The sequence below is a fragment of the Paramormyrops kingsleyae genome, chromosome 7, assembly GCF_048594095.1.
Source record: "Paramormyrops kingsleyae isolate MSU_618 chromosome 7, PKINGS_0.4, whole genome shotgun sequence".
NCBI lineage: Eukaryota > Metazoa > Chordata > Actinopteri > Osteoglossiformes > Mormyridae > Paramormyrops > Paramormyrops kingsleyae.
In genome coordinates, this window is record NC_132803.1 from 7,159,218 (window position 1) to 7,176,045 (window position 16,828).

General features: G+C 40.4%; 1 protein-coding gene across 2 annotated transcripts; it reads right to left on the reverse strand.

Annotated features, from left to right (window-relative positions):
- Positions 1–622: 622 nt before the first annotated feature.
- Positions 623–15,490, reverse strand: ubap1 (ubiquitin associated protein 1). Of its 2 annotated transcripts, XM_023811615.2 has the most exons (8): positions 15,291–15,490; positions 10,731–10,777; positions 10,214–10,338; positions 9,188–9,880; positions 3,289–3,498; positions 3,111–3,212; positions 2,625–2,766; positions 623–2,491 (listed from the first exon to the last, which is right to left on the reverse strand). In XM_023811615.2, the coding sequence occupies exons 2-7, from the start codon at positions 10,768–10,770 to the stop codon at positions 2,626–2,628; spliced, it is 1,311 nt and encodes a 436-aa protein (XP_023667383.2). In that variant the 5' UTR covers positions 10,771–10,777; positions 15,291–15,490; the 3' UTR covers positions 623–2,491; position 2,625. The 2 variants fall into 2 exon arrangements, with proteins under 2 accessions (XP_023667383.2, XP_023667384.2); XM_023811616.2 differs by lacking the exon at positions 15,291–15,490 and adding an exon at positions 14,991–15,283 and having other exon boundaries at positions 623–2,766.
- Between the last annotated feature and the right edge of the window lie 1,338 nt (positions 15,491–16,828).

A 16,828-nucleotide genomic window follows, 5' to 3' on the forward strand; every position in this document is an offset into this window, starting at 1 on the left:
AGACCCTTAACCCCATGCTCCTTGGCTGCTGCTACGGGTGGCTGCCCTTCACAGACAACAAAAAAAGAGCAAGTTGAGGGAGGCGTAAAGACAATTTCCCCACGGGGATCAATAAAGTATCGATTATTATTATACCGGCCTGCCCACTCATTGGCTAGCCTGTATATCTACCCTCCTGCTTGGTATTTACCTTACACCAATTTCCATGAACTCATATTGCTCGGCTTCTCCAGTGAATCCGGCTTTCTCAGCCATGCTCTCTCTCAGGGAATATTACTCTCTGGGGACTTCAGGCCCAGAATTCCATACAGTTTTTAACAGGGAGCACTGTCACAAAGCACTGTACAAAGCTAAACCAGTAAAACTAAATCGAATGTCAATCTGTCCTACATGTGGGAACCATGATGGATAAAGATAATTGATTTCTTTGTGCCATCACTTTCCAGCCTTCCATTTCAGAAAATATGTATACATTTTTATTATGCTGTTTTTTAAGAACACTGCATAATTTTGGTGTGTTGGGCTTTTCCAGTGATACAATGGGCTCATTATACTTCTCATAATTGCTTCCAAAGCCCCATTCCATCCCCCACTGCACCGCCCGCAAAAATACTGCATGAGACATTGTAGAACAGTTTTATTGTATAAACACACCTTGATGGCAACACTGCTTTTAATTTCTTTCAGTAACAGCAATGACTGCTCAGTTTTTTTAAATGATTTTATGGCTGTAAGGCTGGTCTTGCTTGTACCTCTGGAAAGTTCAATGAGCCAAACTATAAGGGCCTCAACAGTTTAGTGTGCAGAGGGACAAATCATACCTAAAAGAATTCAAAGGATGGTCCTCAGTTGGACACAATTTCAATGCTGCACCTTTTGGCCAAATTGCAATCAAATACAATACAAGAAAATGCCTTTTCTCTAAATTTACAGCATTTTTGAGAATCAGGGCTCTAGAATGAACCAGAGCGTAGGCCCTACGTATATTATGTGAAACGCATGCTGCATTGGTAAATCTTTAGTTCAGATTCTTGTGCTGTTTGTTCCCACTTCCAATTTCTAGAGTAAGCAAGCAGAAACTATGAACATGTAAGCCCTTTCAGTATTTAATATTGTGACTGAGGTCATATTTGCTAATTATGAGTCACTTGCTATATCCAATTTTTGGAAACCATAAAAAAAGTTACTAAACTTTTAAATAAAGGTATTGACAGAACAGTGTCAAATTTTTGTGGAACATCATTTCACAGTTCAAGAAACAGCTCCATTGTAGGAAATCTGCATGAAATAAACCATAAAAGATCCTTAGAAAGCAAACTGTAGATGACAAGAAAATAGTAAATATATTAACTTTTCATATTCAGTGGTTTTACTGATTAAAAATTCCAAATGTGAATGAAATTCACACATTGTTTACCATCAGAACAAACCAGAGGATCAAGATGTCCTTCAATGAGATCATTTTAAAACTAAGGTATTTAGGAGGGAAAGAAATGTTAATGTTGCTATAATTGGCCAATGAAAGAGGCAGACTTCCACACTTCCATCACAGGGAAACAGAAAGTAAAGGTAAATCCACAGAAATATTTAGCTCCAGTTTCTTTTCTTTTATGCCCTGGTGGGCATATTCGACAGCAGTCTATCCGCACACCAGTAGGGGGCATTATACACCCACCATTGTCATTTCTCAGAAAGCCCTCTACCACAGGTTAAGCTATTGAAACAGATTAGTAGAGAGCAGCAGATGATGAATTTACCAAAGGCACCACCCCATCAACATCATAAAGCCTCTTCACTCAGTCATACTCTCTATTGCACCTTAGGCTGGTTGCATAACAGAATCGTAATAAATGGTTCACTTTTCTCCAAATCTCACACTAACATTTTAAAGACGCCACTTGAATATTTTACCAATGAGCATTTCTGAGCATTAATATTTATTGAAACTGTCTGAAAGTATGCATTATCATACTTAAATAAATCAAGCTATATATATTTATAAATATTTGCGCGTTTTGTGTCCTTAGCAAATGTTTGAACCATCCTGATCGTGCAACTATTTGATGTACCACGTGTAGTTCTGCATTTCCTGTCACATGGTCTTTCTGTGCTGTCTGCAGTCCCTTCCAGAGCAAAAGCCAGGTGCGCAGTAGTTTTTTTTATTTTTATTAATTGTTAATAAAGTTCCTAAAATATAAACAAAAGGGAATCGAAAAGAAAATAGTGTTTGCCCTCTCTGACAAACAGACGAGTATTTAAGCAGACAGTGAAACACCAGAGGAAGAAAGGGCACTTTGAGCTCTGTGTTCCACACTCTCATTCACTCGGGTGTTTGGTTTTCTGGCAGCCAGAGGAACCCGGCCTGGGCCTGCGGCGGGAGGCAGTGGCAGCTTCGCAGCCGGGAGTCTCGCTTACCCTCGTAGCGCTACGTCGTTATGGGGCTTCCTCTCTGGATTTACACCCAGCGCTGTTGCGTAGCCTCACCATAACACTACAAAATGGGGTGGGGGGAGGAGGGTTAGGCAAATAGTCTTCTGTTCTAGGTTCAGCCCCAAATGAGCACCAACTCTGGAATAGAGGAGGAGACGGGGGGGCTGGCCAAGAGAGAGATGGTGCCATGAAACCTCAGCTGGCGGCTGCCCGAGCCATGAGGTCCTCCAGCGCCTTGTCCTGGTCGTTGTTATGAACCAGCAGCACCTCCTTAATGGTGTCCCTTTCAAAGCCCATTTCCCCAAAGCGAGTCATCAGCTGCAGGAACTCTAAAGCCTACAGGCACGGAGAGTGAGAGAAAAGAGAACCTGGGATTAGCCCTAAACCGATACCTCACCTTTAAGACGAAATAGGGACGACCCTGTATCAACTATCCCGATTTCTATTCATCCAGCATTTTCTTTTCAACTCATCCAATTGAAATTCATAGCCCTAGCCAAACCTACCAGTTAAATCAATTATCCCTTTAAAGCTAGTGGAAGACTGGCTACTCATACTAATACATACAAAGAATAGGTGCTTATAATTAATACCTGAATTTTCACCCAATATAGCATGAAACAAGTTAATCAAAATCTGAAATCTGCAGCTGCTCAGTGCAGTAACAAGCGCACACTGACCTTCTCCTCCGAACACTGGTACATCTCCAGGCATTCCTCCACCGTGCTGGAGTCAAAGCCCCGCTCACATAGACGCCCATGGATGAACAGGTAGTCCAGGACCTGGGGCAAGCAGAACAAACACTAAGGAAATGGGGCAGAGAGAAGCAGAGCTTCAGGGGCCCAGGAGTGAGCCTACCTGCTCCACATTCTGACCCTGCCTCTGCATGGCCTTCAGCACACCCTCGTAGGAATAGCCCATGCCCACCAAGGTCTCCACACAGGCACGCTCGCTGGGAGACAGGCTGAGCAGCAAGCCACACGGGGTCACTTTGCCACTGGGTGGCTCGGTGACACATGGGAGGGCTGGGGGGGTGGGGGCCGGCGCTGGGGCTGTCTGGGGTTCAACCTAGAAGGGAGAAACGTAGGGGCTGTTACAGGGTCCAGCAGACGAAGGTGCCAGCGTGGGTGATGCTGTAGGCTGACCTGACGGAATATGTGACCGTACCAGATAGTTGTCGGGGATAAAGAAAACTACAAATTTAGGCTACAAAAGTGGCTACTGAAAGTTTCAATGCATAGCATAATTAGAACAATTAATAAAAAAACAGCATACATGAAAAACAGAGAATAATACCCTAATAGAAGAATTAAAAAATGCTCTCCAGAATAATGATGCTGGTTAGAACATTTTATGAAGTCTGCTCTAAGACTTAAGTGAATATTTATATTCTATTTATTTCTCACTTGCACAATGACTAACATTTTCCATCACAGCAGTAAGAACTGTAACAGATACACTAAAGTTATATAAGGAGGCCTGTATGAGCCATGGACAGGTTTTTAATTCTTGGCCACGATACACTAAATCACACGCACAAATTAGTTTAACGTTCCCATGAAATACTAAACTGTTCACAAAATCTCTACAATAGGCACATGATTTCATTTTTTCTAGCCCCCAAATTCACTTTTAACTAAATTTAATGTTTTGCTTATTTGTGTTCTTGCATAAAGAAAAGACCACAAAGCCAGATGAGGGTAAATTTATTTGTTCAAATATTTATTTTAATGTGTCCTGTTTATTATGCGTCTTACAATCTCACTTGTTCTAATTCTGCTATACCTGGCATTTGTCCAAACAACCTGGCACTATGGTAATCTAATACTAAACATGGTAATAACCAGGATATGCATACATCTCGAGCCCATTTCTTTATAACTAGATTTGGTGCAGTAGGAAACAACAGCATTGTACTGCCTGTATAGCCCTGTCATTTGGTCCAGCTAGCTAGGCAGTACTCATCCTATACTCAGCAACTTGTACTATTTTTTTTTTTAGAAGATAATAGATTGTTTTTACCTTTTTGTAATATGTGGGCCTGAAAGTATAATAATAATAATAAAGAATAATAATTAATAATAATAATAATAATAATAATAATAATAATAATAATAAAATACTTTATTGATCCCTGTTGGGAAACTGTCTTTACGCTTGTATTTCTGTCTGTATGTTTTAATGCCTGTATTTGAAAATATATTATTTTATATGTTTAAATATTTATATTCTATTTAACTTTTGCACTACGACCCAAATTATATGGTAGCTGTATACCACAGGCATTCAAACTGCATGCCCCCGCAGGGCGTGAAGGAATGGCAGGAGGGAGTAGGTAAGAGAAAAAGAGAAAAAAAAAAACAAAAAAAAAACTGTTTTTTGCGGGGGGGGGGAGGTATTTAAAATGTGTCATCCAGGTACCACAAACTGAAAACATCGCACTGTAATGTAATAAAAGTTCATGGTGGGAAAGTTGATCAGCTAATGCTTACATATTTGGAGGGAACCATGGAGAAATGTGTAGCTGCTAGGAGTGTTAAAAGAAAACATGATGGCAAAGGAACACCAAAAATGAGTAGAGCCATAAAATATGAAGATGCATGTCTGAAGTATTGGTTTGCCTGTGTGTGTGGGGGGGGGGGGGGGGGGCGGCGGCAATATGAACTCCCAAGTTCTTGGTTGTTAGCATAATACTTTGTGGTTATTTAGTTACCATTTACATATGTATCAGGGAGTTGCATTCCCTCGCTTTCAGGGAATACATTTTGTTTGAGCACCAGTCTGCCATTGCTGCAGTACAAGTTGTACAAATTAGAGTTGCCATAATGTTTTTTCTGGCCCAATGGCAATATTAAAAAGTTGAGTATCTGCTGATATCAATACCAATTCAATATTTTTCCCCTTTATCAAATACAAAGCATTATATGAGGTATTTGTATAAATACATTTCAGTTAATATGGTAAACCATCTACATTTAGTGCTTTAGTGGCATTGTTTAAGGATGCCTAGAATAGGGAAATATAACGGTCATGTTGCTCAAACAAAGGCTACGTCACTGCGCTACAGGAAGAAATCGATGGCCAACATGACTTACACACGTCTGCTTCCTTGTTTTATTCAGTAACAACTAAAATAAAAATGAACAGAAATAATCTGCTACCAAATTAAATATAATAAATAAATCAATCATACAAATATCACTGTATACCCAAACTAACTATTTGTAGTGAAAACGTATGCTATACATTCACTATGTTGACAAGCATTGGGACACATCTCTTAACCAAGGAATTGAGGTGATTCATTCAGACCCATTGCCACAGTCTTATGAAATCAAGCCCCTAGCCATGCAGTCAGGTTTACAAACATTTGTGGAAAAAGTGGGTCATTCTGAAGAGCTCGGTGAATTCAAGCACCTTTGCAATAACGTCATCTTGTCATCTAAGGTAGGATGCCGCCTTTGCAATAAGGTTGTGAAATTTGTTCTCTGCTAGATATTCCACAGTCAATTGAAAATGGTATTACAAAGTGGAAGCATTTAGGAACAACAGAAACTCAGCCAGGAAGTGTACGAGAATAACAGAGCGGGGTCGTCAAGCGCAGAGGTGCATAGTGCAAAAAAAGTCGCCAATGCTCTGATGACTCATTAACTGCAGTGTTTTAAACTTTTTCTGGCATTAACTCAAAGACAAAAACTGTGCGCTAGGAGCTTCATGGAACGGGCTTCCATGGCCAAATAGCTGCATGTAAGCCTCACATCATGAAGAACAACACGATCCGTCAGATGGAATGATGTAAAGCACTCCACCACTGGACTCTGGAGCAGTGGAAACGTGTTCTGTGGAGTGACGAATCACACTTCTATGTCTGGCAGTCTGATGAACAAGTCTGGGTTTGGCGGATACCAGGAGAACGTTACCTGCCTGACTGCACTGTGCCAACTGTAAAGTTTGGTAGAGGAGGCATAATGGTATGGGGTTGTTTTTCAGGGGTTGGGCTAGGCCCCTTAGTTACAGTGAAGGGAACTCAATGCTTCAGCATACAAAGACATTTTGGACAATTCTATACTTCCAACATTCTGGGAACAGTTTGGGGAAGGCCCTTTTCTGTTCCAGCATGACTGTGCCCCAGTGCAGAAAGCAAGCTCCATAAAGACATGGTTGGGTGAGTTTGGTGTGAATGAACTTGACTGACCCACACAGAGCCCTAACCTCAACCCCACTAAAGACCTTTGAGATGAACTAGAATGGAGACTGCAAGCCAGGCCTTCACGTCCAACATGATTTTCTGGATGAATGGGCAATAATTCCCACAGACACACTCCAAAACCATGTGGACAGCCTTCCTAGAAGACTGGCAGCTATTACAGTTGCAAAGGGGGGACCAACTACATATTAGTTACTTTCACAATGCCGGAACTTTTTTCTGTAACCAGAACCAGGGACTTTTTTTTGTTTTCACACTGCATGAATTTGGACCGACTATAGTTCCTGGGAGGCAGTTCCAGAACACTTTTTGGTACCTACTCCAGGGTAAATACATCTAGTTAGAACACAAACAACTGGGGAGGCGCTTACAGCGATAGCTTACAGACTGGTTGACCCACAAGTACCCACACTAACTTGGAAGTTACATGGAAGTACAGGAAAAGAGATGCAGTGGAACAAAAATTGAGCAGACGGATTTTTTTTTGTTCACTCCAATTACATTTAATGCTTCAAATAATACATTTTTTGCATGCATCTCCATATGTCTGATTTGGAATAGTTTATCGCTAACCAATACACTCCATGTCTAATATTGCTGGTGCCGACAGTGAAACTTGCCAGCGCTTATTTGTGGGATAACGTTACATCGTTTTTTATTCTGTGGAAAAAAACACACTGATCTGCTGGTCAGATTTAATAATAATCAGAAACATGTCGTGGGACATAAGTAAATTATAAGTAAAAGGCTGGGTCCTGTTTTGACCATGATTGATCCCCCTAATAACTAATAAATAACTAACAAAATGACTTATTTATCCTCCATTATTTTGGCGTGGATGTGTAGTTTCGTTTGAAACGTGTGAAGTTTAACCTACAAACTTTTTGCATCTCCCATGCTTACTGAGCATAAACGTCCCAGTTCCTGTTGTGTGGTATGAAAGCAACACACAAAAGTGGCCAGGAGCTACAAAAGTTCCAGGTCGAGAACCCTGTGAACCGGGACCAGGTTCCAGAACTTCAGTGTGAAAGTGCCTATTGATGCCTATGGATTTAGAATAGGATATCATAAAAGTTCCTGAAGGTGTAATGGCCAGGTGTCCCAATACTTTTGTCCATATAGTACATGTATAAATGTATGTGTGTGTGTGTGTGTGTGTATTATACACCAAGCAGTATATACACAGTACATACAGAGTGAAACTCGGGGTCAGAGTGCAGGGTGATACCATTCATCCAGTACCCCTGGAGCACTTTTTGTGATTTGTCGTAATGTAATTAGGTTCACCAGAGCTGTGCCTGTTCTTTCATGTGCCCCCCTGACTAGACATGATTGGACTTGACAAGGGCTAAGTGACACAATTAAATATTCCCACAATAATTTCCCCAAGCTCCCGATGGTACATTTCACTGACTAGCTACAGGACTGCTATGGTTAAAATTTTCCAAACGGGGAGGCTAGTGTTGAAAAATCAATATAAACTTAATTATAGGATATTCAGAAAATCATCTCACGCCCTGCAATCTGAGAACCAATTACCTGTACAATGTTCCTGGGAAGTTTGCAAAAAAGATCCACAGAATATGTTCAGATGGCAGACGGCTGCTTCACAAGATGGTGCCTGCTGCCTGTTTCACCCTTGGCTGCCCCCCTTAGCGCAGCACCAATTTTGGGTTGATTTGGGGTCAATCGTGGGGAAGATTTTCAGGTCTTTCAGTTTCATCCATATAATGTTTTTATGAAATGGTAATAAGATCCATCAAGGATCAAATAAAGTAAATAACAACAAATAGTGATCCTGTTCGCAACGGAAAGCCTTTAATCATGTCATTCTCTTTGCTGTCGCAAAGCGCTGTTGCTTAAATTTTTTATGTGAATTGTCTCAAAATTTGAACTAGTTCTGATCTTCACACGTAGAATGTGCCTGTGATGTTTGGAAAAGATTGGCTAAAATTGGCTAAACCATTTTTCAGTTATTTGAGCTGGTCAGCTCTTTGCCATCACTAGGTGGTGCTGTTTCAATTTTGGTGCGATTTGTCTCAAAGTTTGATCAGGTCCAGATCTTCAACCTTACAACATGTCCGCAAAGGTTGAAAAAGATCTGTCAAATACTATTTTAGTTGTGTTAATGGGATGAAATGTCTGAAACTACACTTTTTTTTTTTGCTCTCACTGTGTAGCACTGCTTCGGTTTTGGAGTAACCGGTTTCAAAATTTGATTGCTTCCAGTGTGTAACCCCTGCAATATTCCTGTAAAGGTTGAGAAAAATCCATAAAATACTTTAAGAGTTACTGTGTTCACAAGACCAAGTGTCTTCTATAGCTGCTCTTTCCTTTCTTTGCTGTCACACAGCGCTACTGCTTCATTTTTGAGGCAATTTGTCTGAAAATAAAACTAGGTATAGATCTTCACCCACATAATGTTCAGTTAAACAGTAATCCATCAAATACCTTTTGACCTATGCTGGCTTTTGGCTACCCCCCACCCCCATTAACACTAAATTAACCAACATTTTTTGGTTACCATGATACCATTAGGGTCACACTCACCTGTTTGGTTGCACCATTGTGCATGTGACTGGGGGGCGTGTCTTTCTGTGGACCCCTGTGCAGCAGGGTCAGCGGGGTGCCATTAGGGAGCCCCTTGCGCGTACTGGCTGTGTTCTCGGGATCGCTCAGCTTAGGGAAAGTGAGGGAGCGGATGTTACAGGGCCGCTCTGTGTCCCGATCCAGCTCCAGGAGGCCAACCAGCCCATCAGGCTTGTGCACGAGGTGGGACTTAGCCTGGGGTGGTTCAGGGGGATCCGGGGGGGACGCCGACTGTTGCTGCAAGATGCTGCGTAGCTCCTCCTTGTCGTCCAGAGTCTTGAGCTCTAGCTTGTCGAAGGGGTCTTCCTCGCGCTCAAAGTCGGCCAGATTGAGGCTGTGGGGAGGTGGGGGCGTGGGGCTGGGGGGCCGGGCAGGGTTCCGGCTGGGAGCAGGCAGTGGAGTCAGGATGGCATTGTGGCTCAGACCGGCCAGCACCGGGTTCAGCGCAGGTGGTGGTGGTGGGCGTGGCTCCAGCCCTTCTGGAGGGCCGGGCCGATTCCTGTCCCCGGGGCCCCCGCTCTCCACGTCCTGAGCCTCTTCTCCCGCCTTGCCGTCGTCGGCCTCAGCGCACTGCTGTGCTTTGTGCTGGGCGCTCCTCGCCAGGGCCAGGTCCGCGCCCCACTGCACGCTTCGCCGCTCCAGTGAGAAGTCGTACTGCAGGAGACGGGGCCAGCAGCAGCAGGGAGAGACAACAGGACACTGGTTAGTTATCATGACTAATAATCCCTAAGAAAGAATGGCTGTTAACTTTAACTAGTTGAACAACAATGAACTTCCTCAGATTCAAGTCTGGTTGGTATACGTTTAGGCTGTGAAGTCTGTTATGGAACCTGCGTTTACGACAATTGAATGAAGTGAATGGTGCCACAGAAGCAGCAGCAATCCTGCCCATGGGTTCTGTCGAGGTTTAACTGCCTTGCACCTACAAATTCACCTGCATATGTTTATGTGTCAAAATATTGCAGCATAAACAGAGACTACACTAACTTGTATATCCGAGAGCAGTGGGGTCCAGTCTGGAAGACAAAATCCAATAGGAAACCCAACTTTGGCAGGACACTTGAACTTGTCATTAATCTTAAAAGGAACATCTTCCAGGTAACTGATGGGCCCTGCAAGTAAAAGGGGACAGAAGTAAGCAATGAACACACTTTTCTTAACTAAGATAATAGTGCTATTCCACAGAAACCATTCAGAATTGCTGAGTAAACATTAACAAAAGTGAAATTTCAGCCTCTCTCGTGTTCTTTGGTCTCTAGCCAGATATATTACAGGTGCTTAATTTGAGTGTAACTTCATTATTCCTATATCAGAGTGTATGAATACGTTTAATCATTTGCTAATGAGAAAAACTGGCAGAGGTGGCACAATAATGGTAACATAAAATTTACATATGCGATCCAAGCAAATATTTTTAACTTGGCAAACGACACACTATCAATATCAATATCAATGTTATCAATATAACATAATGGTCAAGTGAAAAATACCAAAAACTACTCACCATTATTGTGAATGTCTGATGCAGACTTCTTTGCAGCCATTTAGAGTCTAAACCAAAATTATTTGGGAATAAAGATTCTCAGTTAGGAAGACTTTGGACCAGGGAAATAATGAGAAAGATGTAGTATAGTAATAGTATGGTATAATATTAGTGTTGAGATTTCAGTGTCAATAAGACCAAATAAACACTCAAGTTTAATAATACAGACAGTAAAAAGGACTTGACAGTGACAGTGTAATCTACACCTGACATAGCAAAAAAGCAAAAGTATTAGGGCTGTCCCTAACTATTATATAAATAATAATCTACTGATTAATCTGATGATTCATCGGGTAATCATTTATAATATATATAAGATAACACATAACATACACTGCAATTTGTGCAACTCAGTCACATATACGGTTCACTCTAGTTCACTTAAGTCGCATGTTTTTGGATAGTGGAAGGAAAGCAGAGGACCCGCCGAAAGAGCACGTGCATACAGGGTGAACATGGAAACACCGGAAACACAAGGCGGGAGTGTGCAGCCACATCACCCTGCACTGCACCACTGCGCTGCCCTGACAGGCCTGCGAGATGTGTAATGTCATACATGGCAAATACAGGCAGCTGTCACAACTCAAGGATCACAATAGTCTGGCAGGTTCAAACCATCAATAAATTGTGATAAAACATTTGTACTCAGTCATAGGTAGGGTTGGGTACTGAAAACCGTTGCCAATACGGTGAAATATTTGTTCTCTGGGGCTATGATGACACAGTTGTAATAAGCATAATATTCATCAACACACACGTGACATCATCAGGAAATGAGACCATCCGAGATGCGCGTGAATGCAGCAACTAACGTTACACTTGCTCTGACGGCAGCAGGTGGTCTACCGCTATCTTAGCTTGCTAAATTAAACAACTTTTGTTAAAATGCCTAAAACTAAATGGTCGAAAGTGTGGCTATATTTCACAAGAAAGGATTCCGACACCGCGGCGTGCAGCAAATGTTTTACAGCAGTTGCGTGTAAAGGGGGAAACACGTCAAATCTAATGAAACATTTGAGGGTACACGGAATAAACTTAAAAGCAGAGGGATGCACCGTGCTTGACAGCTTGCAGACAACAGCTGGCACGATCGGTGTGGATAACCCCCGCCCCAGTCATACCAACCGAAGCAAAAAGGAGTCCACCGATTATGACGACGACAGCAACCTTTCCGCAGGTTAGCAGTAGGCTAATGTAATGTTAAATTAACATTACATAGGTGGCTTATGTTTTGTTGTTGTTTGTTGTATTTACATGTATATTCATATATACTTTAAACTTTTAATATATTGTTCAATTTTAAGCATTCAATTTTTTGTTCAATAAAAATGTATTCTTGAGTCATCCACCATCATTTTGTGGCTTTTGTAAAGTATCGGTTCAGGCACCGGTACCGTTTTAAAAGTATCGATTTGGCACCGGTATCGAAAAAACCCCAAACGATACCCAACCCTAGTCATAGGAAGCCACACATAGCAACCATTGCAGTAGTATTTTTATAATACATTTGTGTATAATATTATTAGAAGAAATCTGAATATTATGCAGTTACACTACAGGCCTGCGTATAGGCCCAATTGTTTGTGAAATTAAACTATCGAACAAATGACATTAGACACCTAACAGGCTTATGTGCATAATAGCTTAAAGCTTACATGACATCATACAATCAAATGGTGCCTTCAGTTTATGCTATGTCTAGTTAGGTGAGGGGGGCACCTTATTTTTTCATACTGTCCATACATTATTTAGAAAAATCAACGATATTCTGGTATTCTAAAATCTTGCCAATAAAATTCACTGAGTGAGGGAGCATCCCGCACAACAAAAATTATTCTGACCAATAATTGAAATCTACTCCTAATGGTGGATCCCTTATTCTACGTTAAGTGACAAGGGCCATTAGGCAAAATAAAAATGAGGAAACGTGTTGAATGGCAAATAGCAGTCGAATATATATATTCGACAGCAACGTTCAAATTTTTGCAGATTGTGTAGGCTGCGCATTAAATATATATGACATCCGATTTTTATTTGAATAAGTTCAATCTCTCAGGCATAATGCACAAAAATACTCCTTGCAATTCAAGTGACAAGGATCTGTTTATACCAGGGGTGTCAGACTTCAGTCCTGGGGGGCCGGAGCCCTGCACATATTTGGGTTTTCCCTCGTTTAACACACCTGATTCAACTCCTTGTGCTAATTATCTCAGCTGGTGGAAGAGGGAAAGCTAAGCTACACAGGGCTCCGGCCCTCCAGGACTGCAGTTTGACACCCCTGGTTTTGACTGAAAAATGTACAGCTAGACATAAGCTTTATTGGTTTAAAATATTATTAGACCCTGTTGTAAAAATGAATGATGCAACATCCTGTAACTAGTTTTGAGAGGAATTTTTAAGATTTTAGGAGCTAGCCTATCACTATCTCAGTTTGGTTTACCAGCTATTTTAACTGACTCAAACATTTTGCATTCTCAGTGCGATCACCAAGTAAACAGTTGAGATAGGGGTAAAGTAAGTGGAATTTGTGAGTGAAAGTTCACTCACATGCTTATATCTCAGGATCAAACAAATAAACAATACTCAGGGAATGAACAAAAAGGTAAATATATGCATGTGTACAAACACACAGAAACACAAACACACACAGTGTGTCTATACACAAACACTCTCCCCCCAGAAATATAAATATTCCTGAAAAACATTCAACATTCCATGTTCACAGTGGGTACTGCTATGGCGTAGTATAGCTGTTAGGACACTATATATAGAAACAAAACTACTACACTTAACTAAACTACACTTACTAAATGTTTCATGTCTATGAAACTGCATTAAGTCAAAAGCAGCTAAAGTTATGTGTTTAATTGGTTACAATTTACATAAGTAGGTGAGACTGACTCAACAAAACATTTGCTACTGCTCTTGCATTTAGAGAAGACATTCTGCACATCTACAAATTACTCTATGAGCATATTAATTTGCTTTTCTATAACTTTGTTTCTCTACAAACAAACAAACAAAAAACACACACACACACCTTACTGCTACTTCATATAGAATAATTAACTAACGAATAAATCCATCATTTATGCCAGAACAACGAGCTGGAATTGAGCCAGCAAACATATAGCCCAATCTCGTAACATCTGAAATGGTTTACACTCCCATTGATTTCAATGTGCAACTGACCATTTATTTACCAAGGCGGCACCGTAAGGTCTGCCTACTTTTTGGATGATTCTTTCAGTTTAGAAAATTAATTCCTGATGTTGTGCAAAACAAAGAATGACTGGTAATGATATTTTAATATCATTTTGTAATAATTCAAACTATAATTGTGTTTCATCTTGCAATAACAGAATGAACTATGAATGTCTGACACTTCTTTCCATACACAGTTGGCAAAAATATACATATATATATATATATATATATATATCCTGTATTCATATACGAGTCGACTGTTGTGTGTCATGATAATTCTTTGAATTAAAATATTTTGCGGAGAAACAACAATGTGCTCAAATTACAGGTAGGTCTAAATTTAACATGATATTTAAATTAATATCTTGAACATGAACAACATAAAATGTAGTAAACCGTGGTTTGGGAAATCGCTTTAAAGCATGCTGGGGAAACATTACTTTAAAACTAAGCCAATTAAGCAATAAAAACACTTTTATCCCTGCACAAGAATGAATATTAATAAATTTTACTACACCAACTCGAGTGACGCTTGACACAAGGTTTAGCCGCCATTTTGAAATATTTTGCAGCCCAAAGTTCATACATTCTAAAACCTTTCACTACACAAACAGATATGAAGGTTAATTTACAAATTTATCAGTGTCTCCAACTATACTATCGATTCGAATAAGGAAATGCCACTGTAGCTGTACCCAACCTGCCCACTCCGTTCTTGTTTGAAGCCATTTGTTTTCGCAGGAACTGTCAACAAAGTTATAACAACTCACCGTGTTGCTGAGCACAGAAACAAAAGTACATTTGTTAACAGTCAAATGTAAGTAAGCAGACGCTGTTATCCAGCATTCCGGCAACATCAACTCATTTATCAATATCAACCCCGCTATCAACACCAACAATCGAGACAGGCAGCTTTCAAAGAGTGAAACGCGAAAAAATACATATTTAGTGGTTTACTAACACATATTTTATGCACCGAGCCAAACTATTAGCTTATCAAGCAGGATGACTTACATGACAGCGATAGAAACGACCAGACTCTTCTACGCGGCCTTACTGCGAGGTAACTCACAAAAAAAATGGCCGGGTTTCAAGGCTATCCATATATATTTAATCGCACTTACGTCCTTACACAATATCAGTGCTCGCAGGGTTTAATGACATCATTTTAATGTAGTAGTAATTATATTCAACATAAATATCTAAGAGCTGTCTATAGTTGGGGGCCGTGGCCTGTGGTAATCACCGTGAGTGACTAGCTAAACCATTACATTTCCCTGACAGCTTTCGCCTATATAGTTGGGACTTTTTTACCTGTATCCCCACCGTCTTGCGTCTTTGAGAAGTCAATAAAGCACACGTTTATTAAGACGTTGTCAAAACGTGTTCTAATAAACCCGAAAACTATTTCCTGCTTCATAGCGGGACGCCATCTTGGTTAGTCTACTTCCCCACTCTCGTCCCTGTTTGACGCCTATACTTTTGATGAATGACGACAACGTTAGCCAGTGGCGAATCACGTAGCTGTCGCTATGCTTCAGAGCCAATCACTTGACCCTAAAGAACAGCCCACGACCCAGACGTCATCAAAACACAGTTTCCCATTGGCTTAAGGCGACTAGAAGTTGTCGCACGCATTTCACTGCGTGAAGTTGTATTTTTTGCCTCTTTGGGTACTACGGATGTGTGTTGTTACTACTACTTCTGTGTTTTTATATTTAAGCGCTAATGTTTGTCTGTCTTTAGAATAAAGGGTTCATTTTAAGCAAATGACTGCCCTGTTGACTGTGGTCGCTATTTTATACAATGCAATTATGTATTTCGTATTATATTAAGTTCAAGTTGTACTGTCATATCATATGCATGTAATACAATGAGATTCTTACTGTCCCCAGCAGACTCGGGTAACAATAGATGGCAAATGTTTAATTAATGTTGAAATAGTTAGCTTGTAGCCTACCATTATTCTAAGGCAACCTTTCAAACCATTATTCAGTACAATTAATAAACATTGTTAAACTGTACTCTTGAAAATTCGTATCTTATGCGGACTTCATAGCGGACTTAAAAGTATATATTCAATTAACCTTTTCATCTATCTACATTTATGGAGAATTAAAACATTTTATTTCTATTGCTTTAATAGGCTGTACGTTGCATTCTTAAATATACTATTGTGCTAGGAAACCATAATTTGCAGTAGATTTACAGTTGTTTGCCTCCCTCTGGCCATCAACGACAATCATCATTTATCCATCCTTCTTCCAGCTGCTTATCAAATACACATCCCTGGCAAATAATAATAATTTGGAGGAATTAAATATAGTATTGTGCTTTGAAGACAGGCAACAGCTCTATTTGAAGGTGCATCCCTGCTTAAGTACCAATATTCTTAATAGTTGAACTCAATTATACAGTGGTGATTATACCTTTCAAGTTTTACAAATATTCAATTTTTTATTTTCCCATATTAAACATCCTATTATAAAAACACTGGCTTGACTAATATGAGGTACACCTCAGACACAGAAATGGAAGGCAATTATAACAACTAGCACTATTAGTGAATCATGTAATGAAACATGGTTAGTTGAATAGTCCATATGTATATTGAAACATCAATCCAGCAGCTTACTCGATCAGTACAAGGTCATGGGGAGTCTATACTCGGCAAGGTAGGGGTGCACTGTAGATGGGGCTTCCAGTCGTTTGCGGGGCAAACAGTCACACATACATACCCTCTTATTTACGCACACATTAAGGGTAATTTAGATATGCCAGTTCACCTAACTGTATGTCCGTGGACTGTCGGAGGTAACTGGAGTACCTGGAGGAAATTGCTGCAACCTAAA

Bases quoted from the DNA above. Each gene is read 5' to 3' on its own strand.
- ubap1 (XM_023811615.2), bottom strand. From the start codon at position 10,770: ATGGCTGCAAAGAAGTCTGCATCAGACATTCACAATAATG. The intron at 10,339-10,730 runs GTGAGTAGTTTT...TTTTACTTGCAG, and splicing joins ATCAGACATTCACAATAATG to GGCCCATCAGTTACCTGGAA. The intron at 3,499-9,187 runs GTGAGTGTGACC...TCTCCCTTCTAG, and splicing joins ACAATGGTGCAACCAAACAG to GTTGAACCCCAGACAGCCCC.